Source organism: Gymnoscopelus braueri, assembly GCF_963280865.1.
Source record: "Gymnoscopelus braueri genome assembly, chromosome: 1".
In the NCBI taxonomy this organism is placed as follows: domain Eukaryota; kingdom Metazoa; phylum Chordata; class Actinopteri; order Myctophiformes; family Myctophidae; genus Gymnoscopelus; species Gymnoscopelus braueri.
Genome location: NC_137603.1, coordinates 65,602,265 through 65,627,619, shown reverse-complemented (window position 1 = coordinate 65,627,619; position 25,355 = coordinate 65,602,265). Strand labels below are relative to the sequence as shown.

The 25,355-nt window shown below is 42.3% G+C and overlaps 1 protein-coding gene across 2 annotated transcripts in view; it reads right to left on the bottom strand.

Annotated features, from left to right (window-relative positions):
• LOC308073950 (limbic system-associated membrane protein-like) overlaps positions 1–25,355 on the bottom strand; it is a 342,986-nt gene that overhangs the window by 2,701 nt on the left and 314,930 nt on the right. Inside the window, exons 5-7 of one of the 2 annotated variants that reach the window (XM_080413243.1) lie at positions 14,968–15,099; positions 12,752–12,872; positions 2,945–3,093 (exon numbers count right to left, since the gene is read on the bottom strand). In XM_080413243.1, coding sequence (XP_080269369.1) covers positions 2,945–3,093; positions 12,752–12,872; positions 14,968–15,099 — 402 coding nt within the window. The remainder of the gene's footprint in view (positions 1–2,944; positions 3,094–12,751; positions 12,873–14,967; positions 15,100–25,355) is intronic. The other variant, XM_080413244.1, reaches the window with a different exon arrangement.

Below are 25,355 nucleotides of genomic sequence, written 5' to 3'. Positions count from 1 at the left end.
TATAAATGTCCAGGCTTGAAGAGCATGACAAAAAAGGCAGAGCAGCATACTGTGAGACAGAGATAGAGAGAGGGGGGAAGGGGGGGGGGTGATTCACATCATGTAGTTTCCCTCAGTATTAAATCAGACTTTAAGTAAATTATACTACTGTTTTTTTTAGGACTGTGTGAGTGAATTATGGTTATGAACATTCCACCTGTGCTACTGAAAAGCTTCAGTTCATGAGGTGTGAGTGACATCTGGTGGCCATTATGAGGTACTGACTGCTTTTTTGTAATTATTGTTGGGGAGCAGCCACTGTTTTCAGTAATGATTATGATCTGTTAATAACTCCATAGTTAATCTTGTTATGTTATTTTATAAATGAATGCCCTATTTTATACTTAGGTGTATGAAGAAAACAAGTAATTACAATAGTAGATCTATCCAGTCTGTTAGTAGAGTAACTTACTATAGAGACTGGCATTCTGGATGTCCAGTCTGTTAGTAGAGTAACTTACTATAGAGACTGGCATTCTGGATGCCCATTCTGTTAGTAGAGTAACTTACTATAGAGACTGGCATTCTGGATGCCCATTCTGTTAGTAGAGTAACTTACTATAGAGACTGTCATTCTGGATGCCCAGTCTGTTAGTAGAGTAACTTACTATAGAGACTGGTATTCTGGATGACCAGTATGTTAGTAGAGTAACTTACTATAGAGGAAGAGACTGGCATTCTGGATGCCCAGTCTGTTAGTAGAGTAACTTACTATAGAGACTGTCATTCTGGATGCCCATTCTGTTAGTAGAGTAACTTACTATAGAGACTGTCATTCTGGATGCCCAGTCTGTTAGTAGAGTAACTTACTATAGAGACTGGCATTCTGGATGCCCAGTCTGTTAGTAGAGTAACTTACTATAGAGGAAGAGACTGGCATTCTGGATGCCCATTCTGTTAGTAGAGTAACTTACTATAGAGACTGTCATTCTGGATGTCCAGTCTGTTAGTAGAGTAACTTACTATAGAGACTGGCATTCTGGATGTCCAGTCTGTTAGTAGAGTAACTTACTATAGAGGAAGAGACTGGCATTCTGGATGCCCACTCTGTTAGTAGAGTAACTTACTATAGAGGAAAAGACTGGCATTCTGGATGCCCAGTCTGTTAGTAGAGTAACTTACTATAGAGACTGGCATTCTGGATGCCCAGTCTGTTAGTAGAGTAACTTACTATAGAGACTGGCATTCTGGATGCCCAGTCTGTTAGTAGAGTAACTTACTATAGAGACTGGCATTCTGGATGTCCAGTCTGTTAGTAGAGTAACTTACTATAGAGACTGGCATTCTGGATGCCCATTCTGTTAGTAGAGTAACTTACTATAGAGACTGGCATTCTGGATGTCGAGTCTGTCAGTAGAGTAACTTACTATAGAGAATGGCATTCCGGATGCCCAGTCTGTTAGTAGAGTAACTTACTATAGAGAATGGCATTCTGGATGCCCAGTCTGTTAGTAGAGTAACTTACTATAGAGGAAGAGACTGGCATTCTGGATGCCCAGTCTGTTAGTAGAGTAACTTACTATAGAGGAAGAGACTGGCATTCTGTATGCCCAGTCTGTTAGTAGAGTAACTTACTATAGAGGAAGAGACTGGCATTCTGGATGCCCAGTCTGTTAGTAGAGTAACTTACTATAGAGACTGGCATTCTGGATGCCCAGTCTGTCAGTAGAGTAACTTACTATAGAGAATGGCATTCCGGATGCCCAGTCTGTTAGTAGAGTAACTTACTATAGAGCAGGGGTGTCAAACTCATTTTGGGGTCCGGGCCACATTGGTCAAATGGTGACTTGATGTGGGCAGAAACCAGTTGCGGACGCACATGTGCGCTCACGCGCATTCAGTTATACAGCATTGTTTTTCAGTCTGTTGTCTCAGTCACTGCTACTAACTACAGTATATCACCTTTAAAAACATGTTATTATGAAGAAGAATAGCTACTTTAATTATTGACATTAAAAACAAAATGCAATTTGTAAGGAGCATTCAATCCAGGAACGCATACTGTGTCATTTTAGATTATATATATATATATATATATATATATATATATATATATATATATATATATATATATATATATATATATATATATATATATATATATAATATAATATAATTTTGACATAAAAAAGTTACAGAACCACATACAGTATTATAGCAACATAAGTGTTTCAGAAAACTGTTAGGATTTAAAAGACATTTGTAAAGCACAAATTTCCATTATTTTTCAAAAATAGCAGATCTACAAGCTCATAGTGCGGCACTCAGTGCCACACTATGAGCTTGTATATATGCTATTTTTGAATAGCCAAATAAATCTTAAAATGACACAGATGCTTTCCCGGATTGAATGGTTTAAATACGCTCAATTAACACTGAGGATTTCACTGGGCAAGCTCCTGAGAAATAAAAAGCAGCTTTGATACATTTGTAAGTCTTTAACACATTATGATTAATGCTTCTAACTACCTATTACCATTATTATATTTTCAAAAATATCCAAAATGGCAAGGTGGCAATTACATGGTGTAGCCAGCATGAAATTTCATCTAAATCACTTGCTGCTTCCAGACACCTGACATCTCTTTGCTTGAACCAACTTGTGTGTCAGGGACCAGTTATTTTCATAACACTGCACTACGTTCACGTGTGTGTGTGTGTGTGTGTGTGTGTGTGTGTGTGTGTGTGTGTGTGTGTGTGTGTGTGTGTATGTGTGTGTGTGTGTGTGTGTGTGTGTGTGCGCGTGCGTGCGTGTGTGTGTGTGTGTGCGTGCGTGCGTGCGTGCGTGCGTGTGTGTGTGTGTCAGAGACTGGCATTCTGGATGCCCAGTAAGTTAGTAGAGTAACTTACTATAGAGGAAGAGACTGGCATTCTGGATGTCCAGTCTGTTAGTAGAGTAACTTACTATAGAGGAAGAGACTGGCATTCTGGATGCCCAGTCTGTTAGTGGCCACACAGCTGTAGTTCCCATAATCCTCCTGGGTGACATTGGCGATGGTCAGGATGGAGGAGGTACCGAGGGTCTGGACGTTGATGGTCTGACTGTTGGATATTCTGGACAGAGAGAGAGAGAGAGAGAGAGAGAGAGAGAGAGAGAGAGACATTTAAAATATACTTAAAGTCCCAAAAGGGACTGGTTTGCCGGTTTGCCGTCAGCATCCCTGGATGGCAATTGGAGCAGATCTATTCTCCTGTGTCTCTTCATGGGAAGTGAGTAACCTTTTTGGACCGGGAACGCATCTGTGTGATTTTTTAAATTCTTTGGGCTATTCGAAAATAGCAGATCTACAAGCTCATAGCACGGCACAGAGTGCCGTGCTATGAGCTTGCTTTGAAAAATCATGAAAATGTGTGCAAATCTTTGAATTTATATATATATTTAAAGCGAACATTTGTAACTCAAATCTTTGCTTCTGGGGATTCTACACATGTCTTCTAAATCCTATAATATCAGTGGTTCTCAAACGTTTTCATGTCAAGGACCCCCAAAATTATATGTATTTGGCCACGGACCCGGATCTCATAATAAGTTGTTCCAGGGGCTTTGCTTTTGCTTTAAAAATTTGTATATATTCAAAGATTTGCATATTTTTTCACGATTTTTCAAAAATAGCAGATCTACAAGCTCGTAGTGCAGCACATCCAAAGTATAAAATATTGGTTAAAGTGGTTACACAGATGCGTTCAAACAGGACTATCAGCCCATAGAGCCGGCTGAATGACCCAGATAGCAACAGGACCCTATGCTATACGGGACTGGGAGCATGAGGTTATTTTTTACTAGAGATTGTAGAGGAATACAAAGCTCTGTGCCCCGTACAGGTTAGCAGAGATACAGCTCCCTTGTGTTTTTCAGTAAAGTTTGGAGCTGGAGTCTCATGTGTGCCAAGAACAGACCCAGAGCGTCCGCTCGCCTCACGTCCCCCCACACACCCCCATGATAAATAATCAGCAAGCTGGATCTCTGGTGCCGAGGCAGAATAATAGTGCTTTTCCGATATGATTTATTTTGGGGTCAATTCCTTGAAACGTCTTGCTACTTATTTTGCACACATAGATTCAAGAAGTGGCTGCTTAGTTCTGCCTACAGTACGGCTTGAGGCTGCAAATGTAGTTTGTTTCAATTAGTTTTAATGTTTTGTGTATATGTACAGTATGCTGCCTTTTTGGCCAGGGCCTCAAAGTGGTTTGACCCTGGTTAAATAAAGGATAACAATATACAAGTATGTCCCTGTGTTGACGCATGTGATCAAACATAAACTTTGATGATAGTTAATGGGGAGTTGATGAAGGGGTTTAGGATAAAGAAGTCCAATTATTAATGAATAATTACTAATGTGTAATTAGGCAGCCCAAATAGAAAGATCTCTTATTGCACAATTATGCAATATTTGTGCAAAAAGCAATGATGGCAAAAAGCAAAAATGGTTGATAGAGCTTACAAATTTAGAATACAATTACAGGTGTAGAGATTACACATGTATAGGCAGCTCAAATACATGAATCTCTGATTGGTTATTTCCATGACAGGCAGTATAGAAGATGACACCAAGTCTTTACAGAAGAACAATCCTTGATAGCTGTTAAAACAAGTAGAGCCAAATGTAAAGCACAGTATTTATTTTCTTCCCCCCTCTTAAATAGATACACAATGACTGGTAGTTGATGCCTCAGTTTGTTTTTCCTTGGCTCTTTAAAAAAAAAAAATATATATATATATATATATATATATATATATATATATATATATATATATATATATATATATATATATATATATATATATATATATATTGTATATACAGTATATACAGTATATACACTGTATATACAGTGGTGGAAAAGGTACTAAGTTATATCAATACTGCAATGTAGAAATATTCTGTTGCAAGTGAAAGTTCGGAATTCAAAATGTACTTGAGTAAAAGTACAAAAGTATTTGCATCAAATTGTACTTAAAATACCAAAAGTAAATGTACTCATTAGGCAGAATGTCCCATTTCAAGGTTAGCCTCCTCTACTGAGAGACATTCCGCTCTATTCTGTGGCAGTTTTCCCAGCCGCAACGCTACCCTAAACCATGTTAAATACTGATAATGGAGCTGCCCTGCCCCAATAGGTTATTCTAGCACCTGCTCTACCCGTCACCCATTATGCCGACACCGTTATTTGCGCGTGGAGGCGTGCCCGTGGGCGTGTTGTTGCTATATCCCCCACATTGACATTCTCAACCCACACATGGGTACGGCTTGGGGAGGGGGGATAGTGGATTCTAAAACCACCCGCCGGTTTCTAAAACCACCCGCCAAGTGCACACAGACACTGCAATGGCTTTGTGCGTTGGACCATGAGCCGTGTTGCCAGCCTTGGCGAGAAATAAGCAACCGCAGGTCTATGAAAACAAAAAGAAGCAACTATAAGGCCACATGAGCACTTCAAACTACTAACTAGAGCTTTCATATCCCCTAAATATTTCAGCCCGCTCGACTAATAATTGACAAATTAGGCCCAGCCCAGCCCGTCAGTAATTTTTCTAAAGAAGCCGTTTTTCTCATTAAATCTTGGTAATTTGTTAAGAACAGGAGTCATTCTACCCTAATCCAACAGTCTATATTTTATTTAAAAAACAGCTTGGAGCAAATAGGGCTATATAAATATATACACTGCCCCATAACCATTTTAAAAATGATTATGGTTATTCTATGAAATATATGTTTCATAGAATAACCGTAATCATTTTTGCGATGGAGAAATCACATCCAATGTTACCTTCTACTGCCCGCTGCCTGTGCTCTCATTTGAAGAAATAATCCAACTTTTACTTTGAGGTGAAAAAGACATGAAGAAAGCTCAATAGTCTGAAGATCCATTCTATATGTCATGTTATGGTTTAAACTTTAAAGGGGGCTCTCTGCTGCTGCCGTCATGACAAGACAGCTGATTGATTTGACCTACTTTTGCGGTGCGCTGCCCTGTTGATTAATTATTTGGCATCAGCTGTGTAAGCATATATAACTATTTTAAATGGCTTTCATATACTCTTGAGGATCTGACTAATATGACAAGTTGCTTATTGTGAACACAATACGCTACAAATTAATTAATATATGAATTTATTTGGATTTAAAAAAAACGTCGACCCGGCCCAGCCGGTGCCGACGGGCCGGGTCGGGTCCCGTTGGGTTTGGGCTAAAATCTTAAGCACTTACATTTTTTATAAGATGATCGGATCATCTAGTGTGATTTTCATTTTGGCTGCTGTCTCGTTAAACCCATGCTGCGGGTGAATATTATATTATATCTCTGCTGTTCGGCCGGAACCAGCTAAATCCAAAATCGTAATTGTTCAGGAAATGAAAAGCAAAATATCAATTTTTCAGAAAATGAAGAAAACCTTATATTTTTAAAACAAAGCAATACTGCCTCATCAAACTTGGTATTGTGACTTTATATATTATCAGATACTTGCATGTGTCATTATATTATCACCACTTTACCCAAATCCAGTGCAAGTGGAGTTAGGAGGTTTTGTCCATCATTGATAAGAACAGCTGGCAATGGATCTCAAAGCTCACAACACGTCACAACGCATTGTGAGCTTGGAGATCAGCTATTTATGGTGAGCGCCATCCTCATATACTATAGATCAAGCTGAATTCTGTACTTAAACAACTTTTATTTTAACATGCATTGTAAACAACCATGGATCTAACTGTTACCACTGTTGTTCTTCTACAGTTGAGTGCAACAAACAATTCTGCCTCAATACTCAATCATGTATTTAACAAAAGCGATCATGGCACACCAACAATAAATAAATGGCATATAAATACAAAATACATTCATGAAAAATAGAATCTGTCAAATCTGTAGCCTACTGCACTAACAATAACAACCACAGTTGAATTTACCTATCATATACCTATCAACATTTTATTATCACACTGTTGTGTGTTGTGTGTTGCGTGTGTGTGGTGGGTGTTTCTTAGTGCTTTAGATTGTCATAAAAGCTGTGAAAGTCTTTTGGCATGATCTCCTTGAGCTCTTGGAGATGTTTGAAACAAACTCCTGCACACACTCATTCTCTGTCCATTAACATTTAAAAAGAAAACACGAGCAGATGACCTTTGTGAAGACACCCTTTCTTTACTGGGGTTACATCTATCAAACCTTGCACATACATTCTCTTCTCTTCCCAGTTTATGTTCTCCCAAAAGCATTGAAAAATCTTCTCCCTGTCTGCCTCATACAGAGCAGAGCTTCTCGAGAGCCTGAGAGGAGGGGGGAGTTGTTTGTTTTTGACGGACAGTTTGAGGGTCCAATGGAGTTAGGAGTTTTCGTCAGAGGCGCTTTTTAATACTTTTCATATGTTAATAGTTTAAAAAAAAATACACAGATGTAGAGGGGGTTCAATAGCGTTGATTTATGAAAAAAAAAAAGAAAAAAGAAAATGGAGTTAGCTGGTCCCGGCTGGACACTGACGATTATTATATATATTATATTATTATTATATTCCCCACGTAAACGCTACGTTCATGTTTACTGCATTAAAGGTTCCCAATCTTTTCAGGCCATCGACCCCCCAAAATAACCATATTTGAACTGGGGACCCCCCCATTTTGTTTGACTCGGTTCCACAGATAAATATTGTGAAAATAGCAGATAAGCTCGCCAGGCGTTGGGTGCTCCATTGTGGTCTCGACCCACAGGTTGAGAACCACTGCATTAAAAGCTCCAAGCAAGTTACATGTCTAGTATGTTGTTGACCACGTAATGTAATGTTTTTGGTTTAGTGTTAGGCTACTCCGTGGCGCGCGCCTCATTGTTTATGCTATCCAAAATAACAGATCTGTAAGCTGTCGACAAGACATGACGCAGCGCCGTTGATAGCTTGTATGTCTGTTATTTTGGGTAGGTAGGCGACGCACATACGCATCGCAGCAATGTGTCTGGGTTTGAGAGGCTATGATTGATGTAAACTTAAAGTGTAGCTCTGTTCGGGATTACTGAACAAAGGTGGATGATGAAAGATAACGGGGACAATATGGATGTAAGTTAACTTTAACTGCGTCACTTCAGAGGAAACTATGGAGCTACTTCAGAGATGTTTACACACCCCTGGAATCCATTAGAATGGTGGAAATAGAACAATAACAGCCAACGTGAGTACATAGACCTTTCCTAAAACTGTCCAATTTATTATACCCATGTGCTACTGTTTGTCTGTGTACCACGTAGGAGCGTTGTCGCAACATGATGTAATTAATTATTTGGGAGCAGCCGGTGTGTACCAATAGTATAAATATTTTAAATGGCTTTCATATACTATTCCGGATCTGACTAATATGACAAGCTTATTGTGAACAAAATAGGCTACAAATTAATATAAAATGTATTTGGATAAAATAAAAAAAAAGAAGGAAAACAAGCCCAATGTGGCTTATAATAATCAGACCAGGCAACAGTGCAGACAGGGAGATAGGCTAGAGCATATATTGGATCAGGGATGACGGCTAGCGCAGTCTTCTCTTAAAGGCAATGGCTTCTGGCACAGTGATTGGTTTTGTCATTGTAACGCCCAAACCACACCTATGCATAATGTAAGGGGTAGCTCAGGTGTTTGGCGGGTGAGAGGGGTGCCACAGAATACCATAATTTGCGGGGAAACGCCTCTTGCCTTGTCCTAAATCAGTAATTAGTGGTTTGTTCAAATTAAACCTGGAATAGCGCCCATTATCTAACCTCCAGCCCTGCTTTGAAATGATTTGATCTCTGTTTTAATGGAGGCCAAATTGAGCGGTGAGCGCAGAGGGTGCACGCAACGACCAGCAAAGCTGGGGGTTCCGGGGGGTGGGGAAATGGGGGGAAAGGGGGAAGGAGCATCAGATAGATTGGATTGTTTGGGAGCTAGAGGTGGGGGGACTGAAGTATACAGTAGCACAACAGAGTGAGTGACATCCTTGTGTATGACTCATGTATGATGACAGAGCATGCTGAGTCTCCACACCTGGGAGAGTGATTGAAAACGGTCAGCAGCTGACGCTGTGACAATGTGATAGTGATCAAACACGTACGCCGTCTGACGACAACGACCATCACGTCTGTCTGTCATAATAGCGGATAATTCACTTTGTGTTATTTTAACAAAGCTCTGAGCAGAGCAGGTGCGCTCAGAAAGAACATTTAAACCTCTGTGGATGAATACTTTATTAACTTTTGTATAGGCATAATGTAACCTATGTATAGATACATAACCTGTGTATATAATTGGTTCAAGATGTGTTATGATCAAAATGCAGATGCACAGATTTATTTCTGAGAGTGTAAAATGTATTACATCTGAACACTCGGAGTTACAAATAGATTATTTTCCGATAGTAATCATTGTTATACTGTGTTTGTTCAGTAAAAGGGGTCTCCCTGATTCTCCAGCTCTTTAATCAACAGAAAATAAATGCGCCTCTTGTAAAGTATACAGTACTTCTTCATAGGAGACACTCAGCCCAAAACAACCACAACACTAACACTAAACCATAGACTGGAGGCATGTGGGAATGGAATCTTGGAGCACTGGTGTGCTGATAGGCTGATAGATTATGTCTCATATCCATGATAACACCAGTTCTTCTTCCGCACAGTTCCTGCTCTCTTCCTGTCACATAGTAACCTTTATTGCTAGTGAGTTGGCCAGTGAGTTCAAGAGCAGCAATCTGCAGGGTCGCAGGTATTGAAAAGGAGGGACAGATTGGCTTCTGAATGAATCACTGTTCCTTCCTGCCTCTCCACTTTTAAAGTGCGACATACTGGATCATACACGTATTTACATTTTACTATTTCCCATCAGGGAAATTTACATTCACTTTCCACTCTCATGAAATGACAAATGATATTGTCACTGTTGAACAGAAAACTTTTATCTCCTAAACGTTTTTAAATTATGTATGTATTTTTTAATTATAAATGAATGCCCTACAACAAAGTGTCATGCAAAATAGCTGATCTACAAGCTCTACAATCTACAGTATATATTAAGTACAATGACAGGCAGTGCATTTCTGCGGAGAACAAAGAGTGTCATCCACTGTCATTCTTCATGTGTGATTAACAGAATTATAGCGTAGAGAGTGATTAAACGGGTGATTATTCAATACGCTGGTGAAGTCATCAAATCAACACTAATGTGACAAAACAATGTGTGTGAGGGTTGATTTTTATTTTTTATTTTATTTTATTTTATTTTTATCCCTCGATTTTGTAACCCTTATTTTACTACATGTTTTTGTGAGGGTATTAAGTACCCTGAGAGACACGGGGAGAACATGCAAACTCCACACAGAGTAGTGTGAGGGTTGATTTAACAAGGAGGGCAGGGGGCACAGCAGTTTATCCATGAAAATGCTGGTGGTTTTTAGCACTCTGCTTTTCTTTAAGCATCATATAGATTTTTAGCCCCAAAACTGACCTTAAAACCACCCTCACAGATGGCTGGAAAAAGTGGAAGACATTTACTTGTGTAATGGAGAAGGTGACTTATAAAATTAATGGAAAGGACAAGTTATTGGAAAAAAGATGGGCTCTCTATCTTTCAAATAGCCTACAATCATGTCACTTAATTATTTAACATTAATGAACCGCTATTTTTTTGTATTAAGTATATATTAATGGTTTATGTTCCCTCATAATTAAATTAATTTTGTTTATTTCCTCCTTCTTCCCTCTGGGTGCACACAAAAACGACAGATTTATTGTTTTATAGCCTTTCAGATTTACGCTGGCTTCCTTGAAAGTGTCCCAAGCAAATACTGCAAATCTACAAACTCACACGACGCATTGTGAGCTTGTAGATCGGCTCAATGAAACAAGCGCAAGGAGTTTTCCTTCTAGGGGCAGTGGCCAAATGACAGCATTCTACACAAGAACACAACCTTTCTACCACTGCATACATTGTACCATTATGCAAACATTGCAATTAATTTATAACATAGACATTCTAATGAATAAACATACATTAAAAAGCATATTCAAAATGTTGAGCCCTGATAAGGCATAATTGGTCTAATATTGCATTTTGAATACATTTCCTGCTCCCGAAGTCTGGGGTGACCAATCAGGGCCCAGTATCCAAATATGGGCGGGTTTATCACCTTTTTTTGGAACAGTGACGTACAACGGAAGAGACTGTAGTTGTCGTCACATTTTTCAGTTTTTACGAGCCGAGTCCAGACCAAGTTAACAATGGTCTGCCTTCTGTTTACAATTTCACTACTGGCGCTTGTGTGTGACATAGCAGGCTGTGCTGCTCTGATTGGTTGTAGGTCTAACCAATTGCGTCCAGAGCCATTCTTTTGAAACCGCCCCTTAGAAGCACCAGACTCATATCCACGCTGTGATATAGTCTGGCTACGCGAGGCTAGAGAAGTCCATGTTTATCGTTGTTTCAGCTCGGATATTTGTGTTAATAACAGAGGACTCAACGTTAGAGCACAGCAACCTTGATAGGTTTGAACATTGCGGGTATCAACAAACACTCTGGGCCCGATTTAGCTTGGCGTCTTAATCCATATGACTAATCTCATTAGCATTTTTGTATTATTATGGAAAACATTTTTAAATAGTGAAAATAGCCCATCTACAGGAGCTGAGCGGCTATTTTCACTATTTTAAAATAATATTAGTCATGAAGCACTCCAAAGTGCTCCTCCACTCAAAAACGCTTTTTGTGGATACAGCCCCAGAGAACAGTCCTACTCTACAGAGACACAAAGGACAAGGTGAAGAACTGTGTAGATTTGGGAAATACGGAGAGCCAGGTTCTTATCCTCATGATGAACTTTTGTCTGAAACATCTTGGTGAAGTGACTTAATGATTTCCCAGAGAAACTGAGACAGGACAGTGTCAGTGGAAACCTCTCAACCAAAATGTCACGTCTGTTTGTTGTTCCATTAAATTGGGCCCAAATGTGCAGAGTATTGAGTGCTCCTGTCGCTGTGTTTCTCTGGACAGTCAATATTATAATGAGAAAAGTCCTGAACCCTTAGTCATTATCTCTCACTTCACCTCACATTGCCTAGGGAAGCTAAACCCAATATCTTTAATTGCAGTGTGTGTGTGTGTGTGTGTGTGTGTGTGTGTGTGTGTGTGTGTGTGTGTGTGTGTGTGTGTGTGTGTGTGTGTGCGTGTGCGTGTAGTGATGTAAAGTAACTACATTAAGTACATTTGGTCAAGTTATATTAAGTACTCCACTACATCTCAGAGGCAAATATTGTACTTTTACTACAATTCTTTGAAAACTTTAATTACTAGTTACTTTTTAGACTTTGATTATTATCGCAAGACAAAACCACTTCAGCGTTATATACATTTAGGCCATTTGAGAATAGCAGATCTACAAGCTCACCGCGACGCATATTGAGCTTGTAGATCGTCTATTTTCGAAAGATGTTTTACACATTTCGAACTTGTGAAATGGGACATTATGCACACGAGTACTTTTGTACTTTAAGTATATTTTGATCCCAATACTTTTGTACTTTTACTCAAGTACATTTTGAATTCTGGACTTTCACTTGTAACAGAGCATTTCTACATTGCAGTATTGATATTCTACTTAAGTAAAAGATGTGAATACTTATTCCACCACTTTTGTGTGTGTGTGTGTGTGTGTGTGTGTGTGTGTGTGTGTGTGTGTGAGTGTGTTGTGTGAGGTTGTACCTCTTGTCGTCTCTGTACCATTCAAACTCTGGCGTTGGCACAGCGGTGGCATCACACTGCAGAATGCCCATGCGACCCACCTGGCTCTCTGTGCTCTGAGTTCTCTGTATGGTGGGAGGATCTAAACACAGTCACAGGAAAAGGAGATGTTCGACTGTTATACAGTGGTGTAAAGTAACTAAGTACATTTACTCAAGTACTGTACTTAAGTACAATTTTTAGGTACTTTTACTTTCCTGGAGTATTTCCAATCGTCTATACTTTTACTTCTACTCCACTACTAGGCCTACATCTCAGAGGCAGATATTGTACTTTTACTCCACTACACTTATTTGAAAACTTGAGTTACTAGTTACTTTGCAGATATAAATGATTACATTATAAAACATGCATTAACCACTTTAGTCCTATTTTATACCTAGGCTATTTGAAAATAGCAGATCTACAAGCTCACAACGCGTCGCATCGCGACGTGTTGTGAGCTTGTAGATCTGCTATTTTCAAACACTTTTGTAATTTAATTTTGGTACTTTAAGTACATTTTGACACCAATACTTTTGTACTTTTACTCAAGTAAAATTATAATTCCTGACTTTTACTTGTAACAGAGTACTTCAACATTGCAGTATTGATACTTTTACTTAAGTAAAACATTTGAGTACTTTTTCCACCACTGCTGTTATACACTTAACTTTAACATGTATATAACCACTTAACTTAATCCGTTTTATACTTTGATGTACGACAGGCATTCGGAAATAACCAAAACAGCCGCCATATTAGCTCAGAATATGTCACATTGCAACGTGTTGTGAGCTTGTGGATCAGCTATTTGAGCTGAACCAACTCTCTCCCCACAGTGTCTGTGAGTCCCAGAAGGACTGAACCATTGTGTTTGTCAGAGGAGTTCTTTGTTAACAATAATGTCAAATGATTAACTTTGATCAAATTATATTGTTGTCTTTGTCAATAATGAAAGGCTATGATAAACATAATTATTGTATTGTATCGGCTAAGCCTGGCCTCAGTTGGAATACCTCAGGCAACGATGATGATAATCTATATACTGTATACATACAGTAAAGATGACATTCTATACTGTATATCATAAACTATGTTAGAGGTAATGTTTCAGTCTGTTTCTCCTGTGTTCTTTTCAGAAGACGAACATTTTTCATGCTAATGTGTGATTAACACTGTGATAATAGCGTAGGGAGTGATTAAATTGATTATTCATTATCAATCTACGCTGGTGTGGTGAAATCATCACATTTAAATGGATGTGACAAACGATTGTTTTAACAAGGATGCCAGGGGCCTGGTGGAGACAGAGCAGGAGCTAGAGAGAGGAGAGACTCCCAATGGACTCCTGTCTAGTGGAGATGTGACACTCCTTATGAAATGTATTCACTGGATACAATTCACACTCTATATACATTTAGATCCCAGGTACGCTTTTGTACAACAGTTTTGTAACGGTACAATATGTACAAAATATATGCATATTTACTGATTCAGACAGAGGCCCATTGACTATGATGTGCTTAAATATTAAAGGAGCAGTTCACCCCAAAAAATACTTATTTTTTATCAATTGCACACCCCATGAAGCCTTGAATTCATGGATTATTTTTTACTTTGTCGCATTCCTAAGCCAATGATTTGATTCCTGTCTCCTACTGGCTAATGTATCCGGTAGGAGACAAAAAGTAGATTATTTGTGTCTCCTACCGGAAATACACCCGGGCATCAAATTATTGGCTTAGGAATGCGACAAAAAGTGGTTAATGTATGTATAATAATAATAATAATAATTTATAATTTATATTATATAATAATAATAAAAATCTTTTGAAAATAGCCGATCTACAAGCTTACAATGCGTGAGCTTGTAGATCGGCTATTTTCAAATGGCCGAAATGTATATAGGGCTGAAGTGGTTAATGTATGTTTTGTAATAATGATCAAAATCTACAAAGTAACTAGTAACCAAAGTTGTCAAATACTTGTAGTGGAGTAAAAGTACAATATTTGCCTCTGAGATGTAGTGGAGTAGAAGTAAAAGTACTGGAAATTGGGAATACTCCAGTAAAGTAAAAATACCTCAACATTGTACTTAAGTACAGTACTTGAGTAAATGTACTTAGTTACTTTACACCACTGATCCCTCCATCCTTCCCTCCATCCATCCATCCATCCATCGTGTCATCTCTTACAGTTAACGAGCACGTTGACATATTTGACGTCGGGCGTGGCCACATCGTTGCTGGCCTTGCACTCGTAGCGTCCCGCCTGGTTCCTCATGATACCTGTGATGTCCAGGTACTCCTCTCCATCCAACGGCTCTGCTGCACAAAGAGGGACACATCCAACCAGAGAGGAGGAGAGGTGGGAACAGAGAGAGAGAGTGGAAGACACAGAGACATTGAATCAGTACAAAGGAAAGGTGAGAAGAGATATGAAGGACACAGACAATGGAGGGAGGCAAGAGAACAACATTACTACAACAACGTTACTAACCGGGTGTAAAATATGTCCTGTACTTCTCTGTCCTCTTGCTTTGTCCAATAACTCTCTAACTATACTGATGTAGAAGGGTATATTCTAATAACTCTCTAACTACCCTACTGTAGATGGATATATTCCAATAACTCTTTAATAACCATCTAACTAGCCTCCTAACTCAGCATGTGACATCACACCCTGTCTGAGGGAGGATTCAGACTATGGTCCCGGGTGCGCACCCCGGACCACATGGCAGATGTTGTGGTAGTGTGAACGTAGCGTACCGTTCCCCGTAACGCATCACCGTACCGTACCCGAAACCACCTGGGGAGGTAGTCTCGGGTCCGATTGCTGCAGACTCGGGAACGGAACACGGCAGTGTGAATCCATCCGTACCAAGAGAAGGAAGTGGACTGCATGCTAATCATATATCATTTATATATTTTTATAATGACGCATTATTTTAGCTGGGTTATACCTTCTCATAGTTCTACTTGAATGTTGACAAGAAATAATAATCCCGCTAGTGTTTGAGTAGCGCGAGCCGTGAAAAATAATAAACAAAAAACACATGTGTGGCGAAGGTATATATAAGGATAAATATACCAAGGATTAGTCTGTGACGTCACTGCTAAAATACCAAGGATGCATCAGTGACGTGACTATCATAATAACAGAGACGCGAGAGACGACGTTACATATTGAGGTTTCAAAGACCAATGCACACACTGCTTTGGTTGTGTATTGTTGTTCTGTTATTATTATAACTCAAGACAACGTCAGGAACACAGTCAAACTTTATTATTCACTTTAAACTGTTGTATATTTCATATAACATACAGATGTTAGATGATTTCACTTCACAAGTACAGACAGAAGAGTGTATTCAGAGATGACTGTTGGCCCGAGCCGGGTGGGGGTTACAATTAGCATTCCCAATTGGGGAGACAGAAGGTCTAGGCATTTGTCATCACCCTTCCCTTCCTGGCCCATACAGTTGCAAATGTAGTGGGCCAGGAGGTGGGGTCCAACCTTTCAAGGTACCCATACAAGATCCGCCGACTTTCTTTAGATCTCAATGTGGTCACTGCTATATAGAGGGGATGAATTGTAACTATTTGTGTGTGTCACTCAGAGGCCGGGGGGCCGATGGTGGGACCTCAGGGTCCATAGGAAAGCAGTTTGTACTCTGTTTGTACTATGAAATAAATTGGATGCAAGTAACCTCACTGACTGGAGTGAAGACTCAATCCATTATTCAACCATTCATACACACATCTGGAACATCAAACTAACTACAATATGGCGTTGTTGGCAACTAAAAGTGCAGTAGAACCTTTACCAAATATAGTGAAATCTGTGGTTTCAGATACCACACAACTCTGACAAGTGACTCTTCTTCTGTGAATGACATTCTCTATCTCCCAAAGCCCCATAGTCAACAACGCCCCCATGAAGCACATATTTACCATTACTGTTGCATGACGTGTACTCGAGTACGGAAGAATTTTGGCCAATGTGAATGCTGGCCAGCTGAGAGAGGCCAATCGTACTCAGGAACGGTTCGAATCAATCGGACCAGTCTGAATCCGCCCTGAGTTGCTTGCCGTGCATCAAACCTGGATTCAGTGAGTGACAGTTACTCAAGTCCTGTACTTAAGTAAAATGTTGAGTTTTTTTTTACTTTACTGAAGTATTTCAATTTTTTTATACTTTTACTTTTACTCCACTACATCTCAGAGTCAAATAGTGTACTTTTACTCCACTACAATTATTAAATTTTTTTAGTTACTAGTTACTTTGTAGATTTGGATTATTACAAAACATACATTAACCCTATTCAAACTTTGGCTATTTGAAAATAGCCGATTTACAAACTCACAATGCTTGTAGATCTGCTATTTTCAAAAGATTTGTATACATTTGAAAAACTTGAAATGGGACATTCTGCATAATGAGTACTTTCTACTTTTGGTACCTTAAGTACATTTTGATACCAATACTTTTGTACGTTTCCTCAAGTACATTTTGAATTCCGGACTTTTACTTGTACCAGATTATTTCTATATTGCTGTATTGACACTTTTACTTACAGTTTTTCACAATTGTTAACACACAAAAAGCGAAAATTCGGCACAATTTTCACAACCTTAACTTCATGTACTAATCGCTCGACCCAAATTGGCACTACTTCACACTCCCTTATCTGCATTAGACTCTGACTTTCCTTCTTTACACTCATCACTGTCACAAGTAAGACGCGCGAACGCGGGAAGCGAACGCAGCTCGAAAATATTGTGTATTTACAGACTTGTAATCCGTGTTATTTCACCGTGATGGGGAGAGAACATTGACTGTGTGTGTGTGTGTGTGTGTGTGTGTGTGTGTGTGTGTGTGTGTGTGTGTGTGTGTGTGTGTGTGTGTGTGTGTGTGTGTGTGTGTGTGTGTGTTGCAGGCTGTTGTGCAACACACACACATGCGGAACACACACACATGCGGAACACACACACACACACATGCGGAAGCTGCGTTCGCAATTACATTATCACCTTGTTGTCCAAACACTACACACAATGTTCAGTTCTTGCACACACTTCTCACATAAAATCTCAAAGCATCAATCTACAACACACCTTGTTGTCCAAACACTACACACAATGTTCAGTTGTTGCACACACTTCTCACGTAAAATCTCAAAGCATCAACCTACAACACACAAATAGTCAAATCTCTAAACATTCAGGTCTGGTGAGCAATTTGCACCACCGGGCTGCTCCAGTGCGTGAGTGGTTCCAGGACCACCCACATTTTTCCGTTCTGTACCTTCCACCTTATTCTCCTTTCCTGAATCCCATTGAGGAGTTCTTTTGAGCATGGAGGTGGAAGGTATACAGTATGAACGGAACCCACAGAGCCGGGTCCCACTGCTCCAGGCCATGGAGGAGGCTTGTGGCGACGTCACTGTTAGGGTGTGAATCTTCTGCTATCTCACGATTTGATTCGATTCCGATTCTTGGGGTCACAATTCCGATTCTTTTCAGATTTTTTCAAAACAAACGATTCTCGATTAAAATATGTTTTTTTTCCAATTCAAAATTGAAAAATGTCATTATACAAAAATCGTGAAAATCGATTGCAGCCCTAGTCACTGTTGAGGCCTGTCAGGGCTTCATGCGCCACTCGAGGCGTTTCTTCCAACGCTGCTTGGACAGGGAGAACATTGCCTATGATGTGAATGAGGCCCTCTGGCCAGACATGAACCGGAGGCATGATGCCTAAATCATGTAGAGAAATAAAACATTTTTGGCTGCATATTTGTGTTTTGTTTTATGTTTGACTATGAAAAAAGTAGGCCTACATACACTGAGTCATTTTACAAAATAAATTGTCAATGTCATTCATATGGTGTGTTCCATTTCTATGATTGTGTTTTCAATTTTGCCCTGCAGTGTGCTGTAAATGTTTGGTAGTGTGCAGCACATGCTTATTGTGTGTACTGTAATGAATGGTATGTGTGTGTCATTTGAAAATATGGCTGTGTGTACCAAATGAAAACACGAGTTCCATTTTGTGAACAGTTAAAAGATTTGATGGCAAAGAGTCATCTTGCAAAGGCAGTGTGGGGTTTAGCATTTTGTGTGTGAGGTTTTCAGTTTTGTGTGTGCAGTTTTGAGAAAGCCGTTATTGTTTTGAGAAACGTGTGTTAACAATTGTGAAAAACTGTAAGTAAAACATGTGAGTACTTTTACCACCACTGGTGAGTGATAGTCTGAAGACCAGAAGAACACCATAATGCAGATATGCAGAGCTCAAGAAACTAGCAGGACTTTCACAGGTAAACTTCAAAAAGACATGGACCAAACTAAACACATGATTTTGGGGGAGTGGAACATTAAAGGCTACTCTATAGCTTCTGTCTCTCTGCAGTCATTATCCTCATTCTTATATTGTCCCACTCAGCACTCTCATAATCTCCTGTTCAGCTCTTAGTATGTGTGTGTGACACGTGTGTGTGTGTGTGTGTGTGTGTGTGTGTGTGTGTGTACAAATGTCAAGGAAACCGTTTCATTAGAGCAGGAAAAGACCACAGGAAAAAACTTACCATTTTAACAAAGCATTTGGTTAGCTTTTTAAGCCGGTTTTAATAACCCTGCCTCTCCTTTTTAAACGTGTTTTTAAACTTGTTTTAACCTGTTTATACTTTTTGATTCTTGCAAATGGTTTTCTTTATCTTGTTTTATTATGTACTGTAGCACTTTGAGGTTTGTTTCAAATGTAAAGTGCAATACAAATAAAATGTATTATTATTATTATTATTACAGGGGCTAAGGCATATGTAGCTAGCTAATGGTTTAACCCATTCAATCCGGGAACACATCTCTTGTCATTTTAAGATTTAGTTGGCTATTAAAAAATAGCAGATATACAAGCTCATAGCATGAGCTTGTATATCTGCTATTTATTAATTTTTATCGTGAAGATTTGTGCAAATCTTTTAATATATATATATTTTTAAAGTGAACATTTAAACTCAACCTTTGCTTCTGTGGATTCTACAAATGTCTTCTAAAGCCTGACAGTTTGTTGAAGACTTATGTTGCTATAATCAGTGGTTCTCAAACCTTTTTCATGTCAAGGACCCCCAAAATCATATGTATTTGGCCGCGGACCCCCATCTCAAAATATGCTGTTCCAGAGACCGCCAAGAAGCAAAGATTTGAGTTTAAAAAAAATCACTTTAAAACATATATATTCAAAGATTTTCACAAATGTTCACGATTTAAAAAAAAGTTGAAGTATGAGCTTGTACTGTATATCTGCTATTTTTGAATAGCCAAAGTATAAAAAAATGATTAAAGTGGTTACACAGATGCGTTCCCGGTCTGAATGGGTTAAAAAACAGAGAAAGAAAAACCCATGAGAAAAGCAAGACTTTACATGTGGTGGCAATTAGCATCAAAAGTTATCTGTCAAGGAAAGCGAGCAGGAAAATACCACAGGGGCTAAGACATACGTAGCAAGCTAATGGTTTAACAAGCTGACAGGTTCATTAGCCATGCACACAACACCTCTCTCATCTCCTTAACAAGGTGAAGATTGGACTTGCAATGGAGAGAATGTCAAGCCTGTCCATGAAACGAGCTGTGCATCAATCACACTGCATGCACACATCAGCAGTGGTGGAAAGTAACTAAGTACATTTACTCACTTTACTTGAACTTACTACGACAACCATCCAACTGTCCATACTGTTGGATCGTCTCAAACTGCGCTGTGGCTGTGATTAGGCTACTGATATTGCTTAACAAAAGACTGGGCAAGTGGGCAGGCAGTGCAGCGATTCACGCCCTCAACCTTCACTGAAACAAGTCACTGCAAAGTTTCATGTCTCTTAGCGTTTGCGAGATATTTAACTTAAGGTTTGAATTAAGGGCAAGACCCGTCGTCTGATGCTGTAGTGTAGACTATATGTTTGAATATTATTGACTCCGCCAGGCCGTAAGGCATGGCGAGAGAGTATGTTTTGTACGCTGTCCGTCCGTCCATCCGTCCATCCGTCCGTCTGTCCGTCTGTCCGTCTGTCCGTCCGTCATTTGAAAAGGCTTATGTTGTCTCAAGCCATTTGCGCACATTGACATGTTACAATGTAGCCTTTGTTTGGCATACTATTAACCTATGAGTGTTTGGTGGCCTTTGATATAATGCTGTCATATGACCTTGCTTTTTAATATACTTTATTGTAATTATTCAGGTTTTACAAAGAATGCACGGTTACATAACATGTTAATAAACATTTCAATACATGGTAATAGACATTTCAATACACGTTAATAAATATTTCAATACAAAAATATAGTATTTTATTTTTTCTTGACATACCTTAGCTTTTGCTGAACTGACGCCACTGGTGTGTCCGTCTGTCTGTGAGCGGCAAATTTCTCGGTTACACCCCGCTGCTCCGAAGCCCCGCTATTCCGACTCAGGCCTCTCTGGCCAGGGACCCCCAGGGACCCCCGGGGAGGCCTCGACCCGGCCCAGGGAGCCTCGAAGCTGGGTACTCGCTCCAGTCCGGGGGACCCACGCCTCCGGGGGATACCCGGCTCTCCAGGCGGTCCCGTGGACCCACTCTTAAGCACCCCTCGGCGGGCGTTAAGTTGAGTGACAGGCCGCGGCCAAAGCACCTCAGGGACCTGGTGGTACAAACGGAGAGGCGTGCCCATGGGACTATTATGGACTTAGCACCTCGGACCCGGCCCACCGGCCGGTCCCGCGGACCCACTCTTAAGCACCCCTCGACGGGCGATCAGTCGGGGGGTCCCGCGGCCTACGGACCGCAGGTACCTGGTGGTACAATCGCTGCCGCAAAGGTTATCATGCCCATTAGCAGGGTCTTTTTTCCTCGCTGAGGATTGTCTTCTTCCCTCTATGGCCTGAGCCGATTAAATTTGTCTTGGCTATGGTTTCGCTGGGTCAGTGGGAATCTCGTTCGAAAAACGGAGTCTCCGGAGCGCGCCTTCGGCATACGGACCCATCACGGGGCTCGAGGCGAGGCCGACCGCGGGGGCCCTCGGACGGTCCGTTGCAAGACAGTGGGAATCTCGTTCGATTAATTCGGTACGCGACACAAGCAAGGTTTGAGAAACGGAGTCTCCGGAGCGCGCCTCCGCACCCCCCGCGGCATACGGAGCTCCTCGCCGAGCCCCGTGATGGGGCTCGAGGCGAGGCCAACCGCGGGGGCCCTCGGGCGGTCCGTTGCAAGACAGTGGGAATCTCGTTCGATTAATTCGGTACGCGACACAAGCAAGGTTTGAGAAACGGAGTCTCCGGAGCGCGCCTTCGCACCCCCTGCGGCATACGGATCTCCTCGCCGAGCCCCGTGATGGGGCTCGAGGCGAGGCCAACCGCGGGGGCCCTCGGGCGGTCCGTTGCAAGACAGTGGGAATCTCGTTCGATTAACTCGGGCGCAGCCACTGCTGAGTTACGGGACAACCGGGCCGCAGGGCACGACCAGCATAGATACGTAGCTGCTCGCAGGTTCATGTCAAGTTCCCCCGCCGCCAACCCCAGCAAGGTAACTTGCCTTGCGGGTCTACTATCGGGAACTCTGGTTTACTCAACTCCTGCGTGCACCACCTATGTGGTCTGCACCCATATAAGGTACTGTCCCGGCGTGGGCACTTGGCAGTGCCTGCACGCCCAACTCACACAAGTCTGCTGCGCCCTTTAAGACAAGCATATGCTACTGGCAGGATCAACCAGGTAGGCCTCCTGATTTCCTGGTTCTCTCCCCCCTCGCGGGGAGGGGGGAGAGGGACCCACCGCCACCACCACCGGGCGCCCCGCTCGGGCCACCCGGGCCCCGAGACGGAGCCTCGCCCCGGGCTTCGCGACGGCCAAGCTCCATAGATATGTTCTGGAACAAGTCCGCGCCTCGCCCGGGAGACTTTTTCACAGGAGGGAGGCAGGGACGAGCCAGACGCCTCCTGGGCCACGGGGAGGGGACAGGGAGGTACGACGCGGAGATCCAGGAGGAGGGGGCCCGCGCCGCCACCCGAGACGGAGCCTCGCGCTGGGCATCGCGACGGCCAAGCTCCATAGGTACGGTCTGGAGCGAGTCGGCGTCTCGCCCGGGAGACTTTTTCAAAGGAGGGAGGCAGGCACGAGCCAGGCGCCTCCTGAGCTACGGGTAGGTGACAGGGAGGTACGACGCGGAGATCCAGGACAAGGGACCCCTCGCGGCACCGACACTGCCCCAGGACCATGCCCCGGTTCCGGGCATGGTCCATAGCTACCCGATGGCACCAGTGGCCACTTTCCCCCCACGCAACATTTCACGCAGGGGAGAGGCCTTGAGCCCAGAGCTTCTTGGGAGCTCTGGACTCTGAAGAAATCCTGGCTTTTTCCGAATCCTCCAGGATTTGGAGCGTCTCGCGGCGCCGACACTGCCCCAGGACCATGCCCCGGTTCCGGGCATGGTCCATAGCTACCCGATTGCACCAGTGGCCACTTTCCCCCCACGCGACATTTCACGCAGGGGAGAGGCCTTGAGCCCAGAGCTTCTTGGGAGCTCTGGACTCTGAAGAAATCCCGGCTTTTTCCGAATCCTCCAGGATTTGGAGCGTCTCGCGGCGCCGACACTGCCCCAGGACCATGCCCCGGTTCCGGGCATGGTCCATAGCTACCCGATGGCACCAGTGGCCACTTTCCCCCCACGCGACACCGACGCGTGCGCACCCCCGCCCCGGATCCAACGAGCCCTCCGCCGGCCCCGGGCGACCCAGGGACTGGTAGGTACCGCCCGTTTTTGCCCGAAAAAGACAAGCCGAAAAAAGTTGCGATTTTCGGCCGGGGGTCCTCCAGGGGGTCCCGGGGACCTCTGGAGCCCATGCAGACACTTAGAAACATTTTCGTTTTTTTTTTGAGAACCATGATTTTGGGGGTCTTCGCCGCCCCATCGCTACCCCAGGAAGGTGCCTCTTCCTGGGCATGGTCCCTACCTACCCGATGGTACAAGTGGCCACTCTCCCCCATGCGACATTTCACGCAGGGGAGAGGCCTTGAGCCCAGAGCTTCTTGGGAGCTCTGGACTTAGAAACATTTTCGATTTTTTTTTTAGAACCAGGATTTTGGGCGGTCCGTGGCCCATCGCTGCACCAGGACTGTCCTGGGCACTCAATTCATTCATCAGTGCAGTCACATCAACAGCAAATGCAAAATCTGCCATCCATTCCTCATCTGAGAGCTCTGGGAAGTCTTTGCCTTTCTTCTCACAAAACTCTCGAATCCCTGCTTTCAGGTCCCACACTCTTTTTAGCACTTTGCCCAGGCTGAGCCACCTGACTGCTGTGTGGTAGCCAATGTAACGATGCTCAGTCTCATGCTCCTCCAAAAGCGCGACAAACTGTCTATGATTCAACCCCCGTGCCCTGATGAAATTTACCATTTTAGTAACAACATCAATAACATGGTTAAGTTTTAGCACTGACTTGCACAACACATGTTGGTGGATAATACAATGCAAAAAAAACAATTTCTGATCTGCATTCATTTCTGTCACTTTATCTTGCATACGTTTCAAAAGTCTGACATTTTTCCCTGTGAGACTTGGGCAACCGTCAGATGTGACACCTGCCAGTCTGTCCCATTTCAGACCCAGCGTGTCCATGCACACATTTACCTCTGTGAAGAGATCACTCCCTGTCGTTGTCCCTTTCATCGACTGCATTGCTGCCAGCTCGTAATCTTGAAGTCCGACGTTATCCCACGGACAAATACGAGTAACTGGGCAGTGTCGCGGACATCAGTGCTCTCGTCCAAAGCCAAGGAGAAAAAGTCAAAACTTCCCACTTCACGTTGCAGCGTAGACTCCAGATTCCCTGCTATATCCTCAATCCTTCTCGTCACCGTTCGCCTGGACAGCGGGACTTGTTCAAACGCTTCTTTTTTTTCAGGGCATATTAGTGCTGCAGACTCCACCAAGCACTCTTTGACAAACTCCCCCTCTGCGAATGGCTTACTGTTTTTAGCGATTTTGTGGGATATCACAAAGCTGGTCTTGGTTGCTGCATCCCTGGCAGCATGAAGCTTGGTGAAGAGGCCTTGCTGCTTTTGCAGACCAGTTAGCAAAGCTTCCGATGTCTTTGCCCTTTCAGCATCAGTCAAGTTTTTGTATTTCTCCGCGTGTTTAGGTTTGGTCTCGTAATGGCGACTCAAATTGTAGTCCTTAAACACGGCGATATGCTCCCCGCAAATTAAACATACGGCTTTACCTCCGACTTCAGTAAATAAATACTTAGCAGTCCAGTTTTTGTTGAACACCCTGCATTCGACATCTACCTTTCTTTTTTTACCACGAGCGGAAATTTTTGCCCCCGTAAGGCCGTCTTGTGACCCGGCCTTGATCAGTAAACAACACACGTTTCCCCCGCTGTGTGCAGTCAGTCACCTGGCCACTGCTGGGGTGTGTGTGTGTGTGTGTGTGTGTGTGTGTGTGTGTGTGTGTGTGTGTGTGTGTGTGTGTGTGTGTGTGTGAGTGCGTGCGCGCGCGAGTGTGTGTGCGTGTGACAACGATCCAATCATGCGCACGTCTTGAAACTTC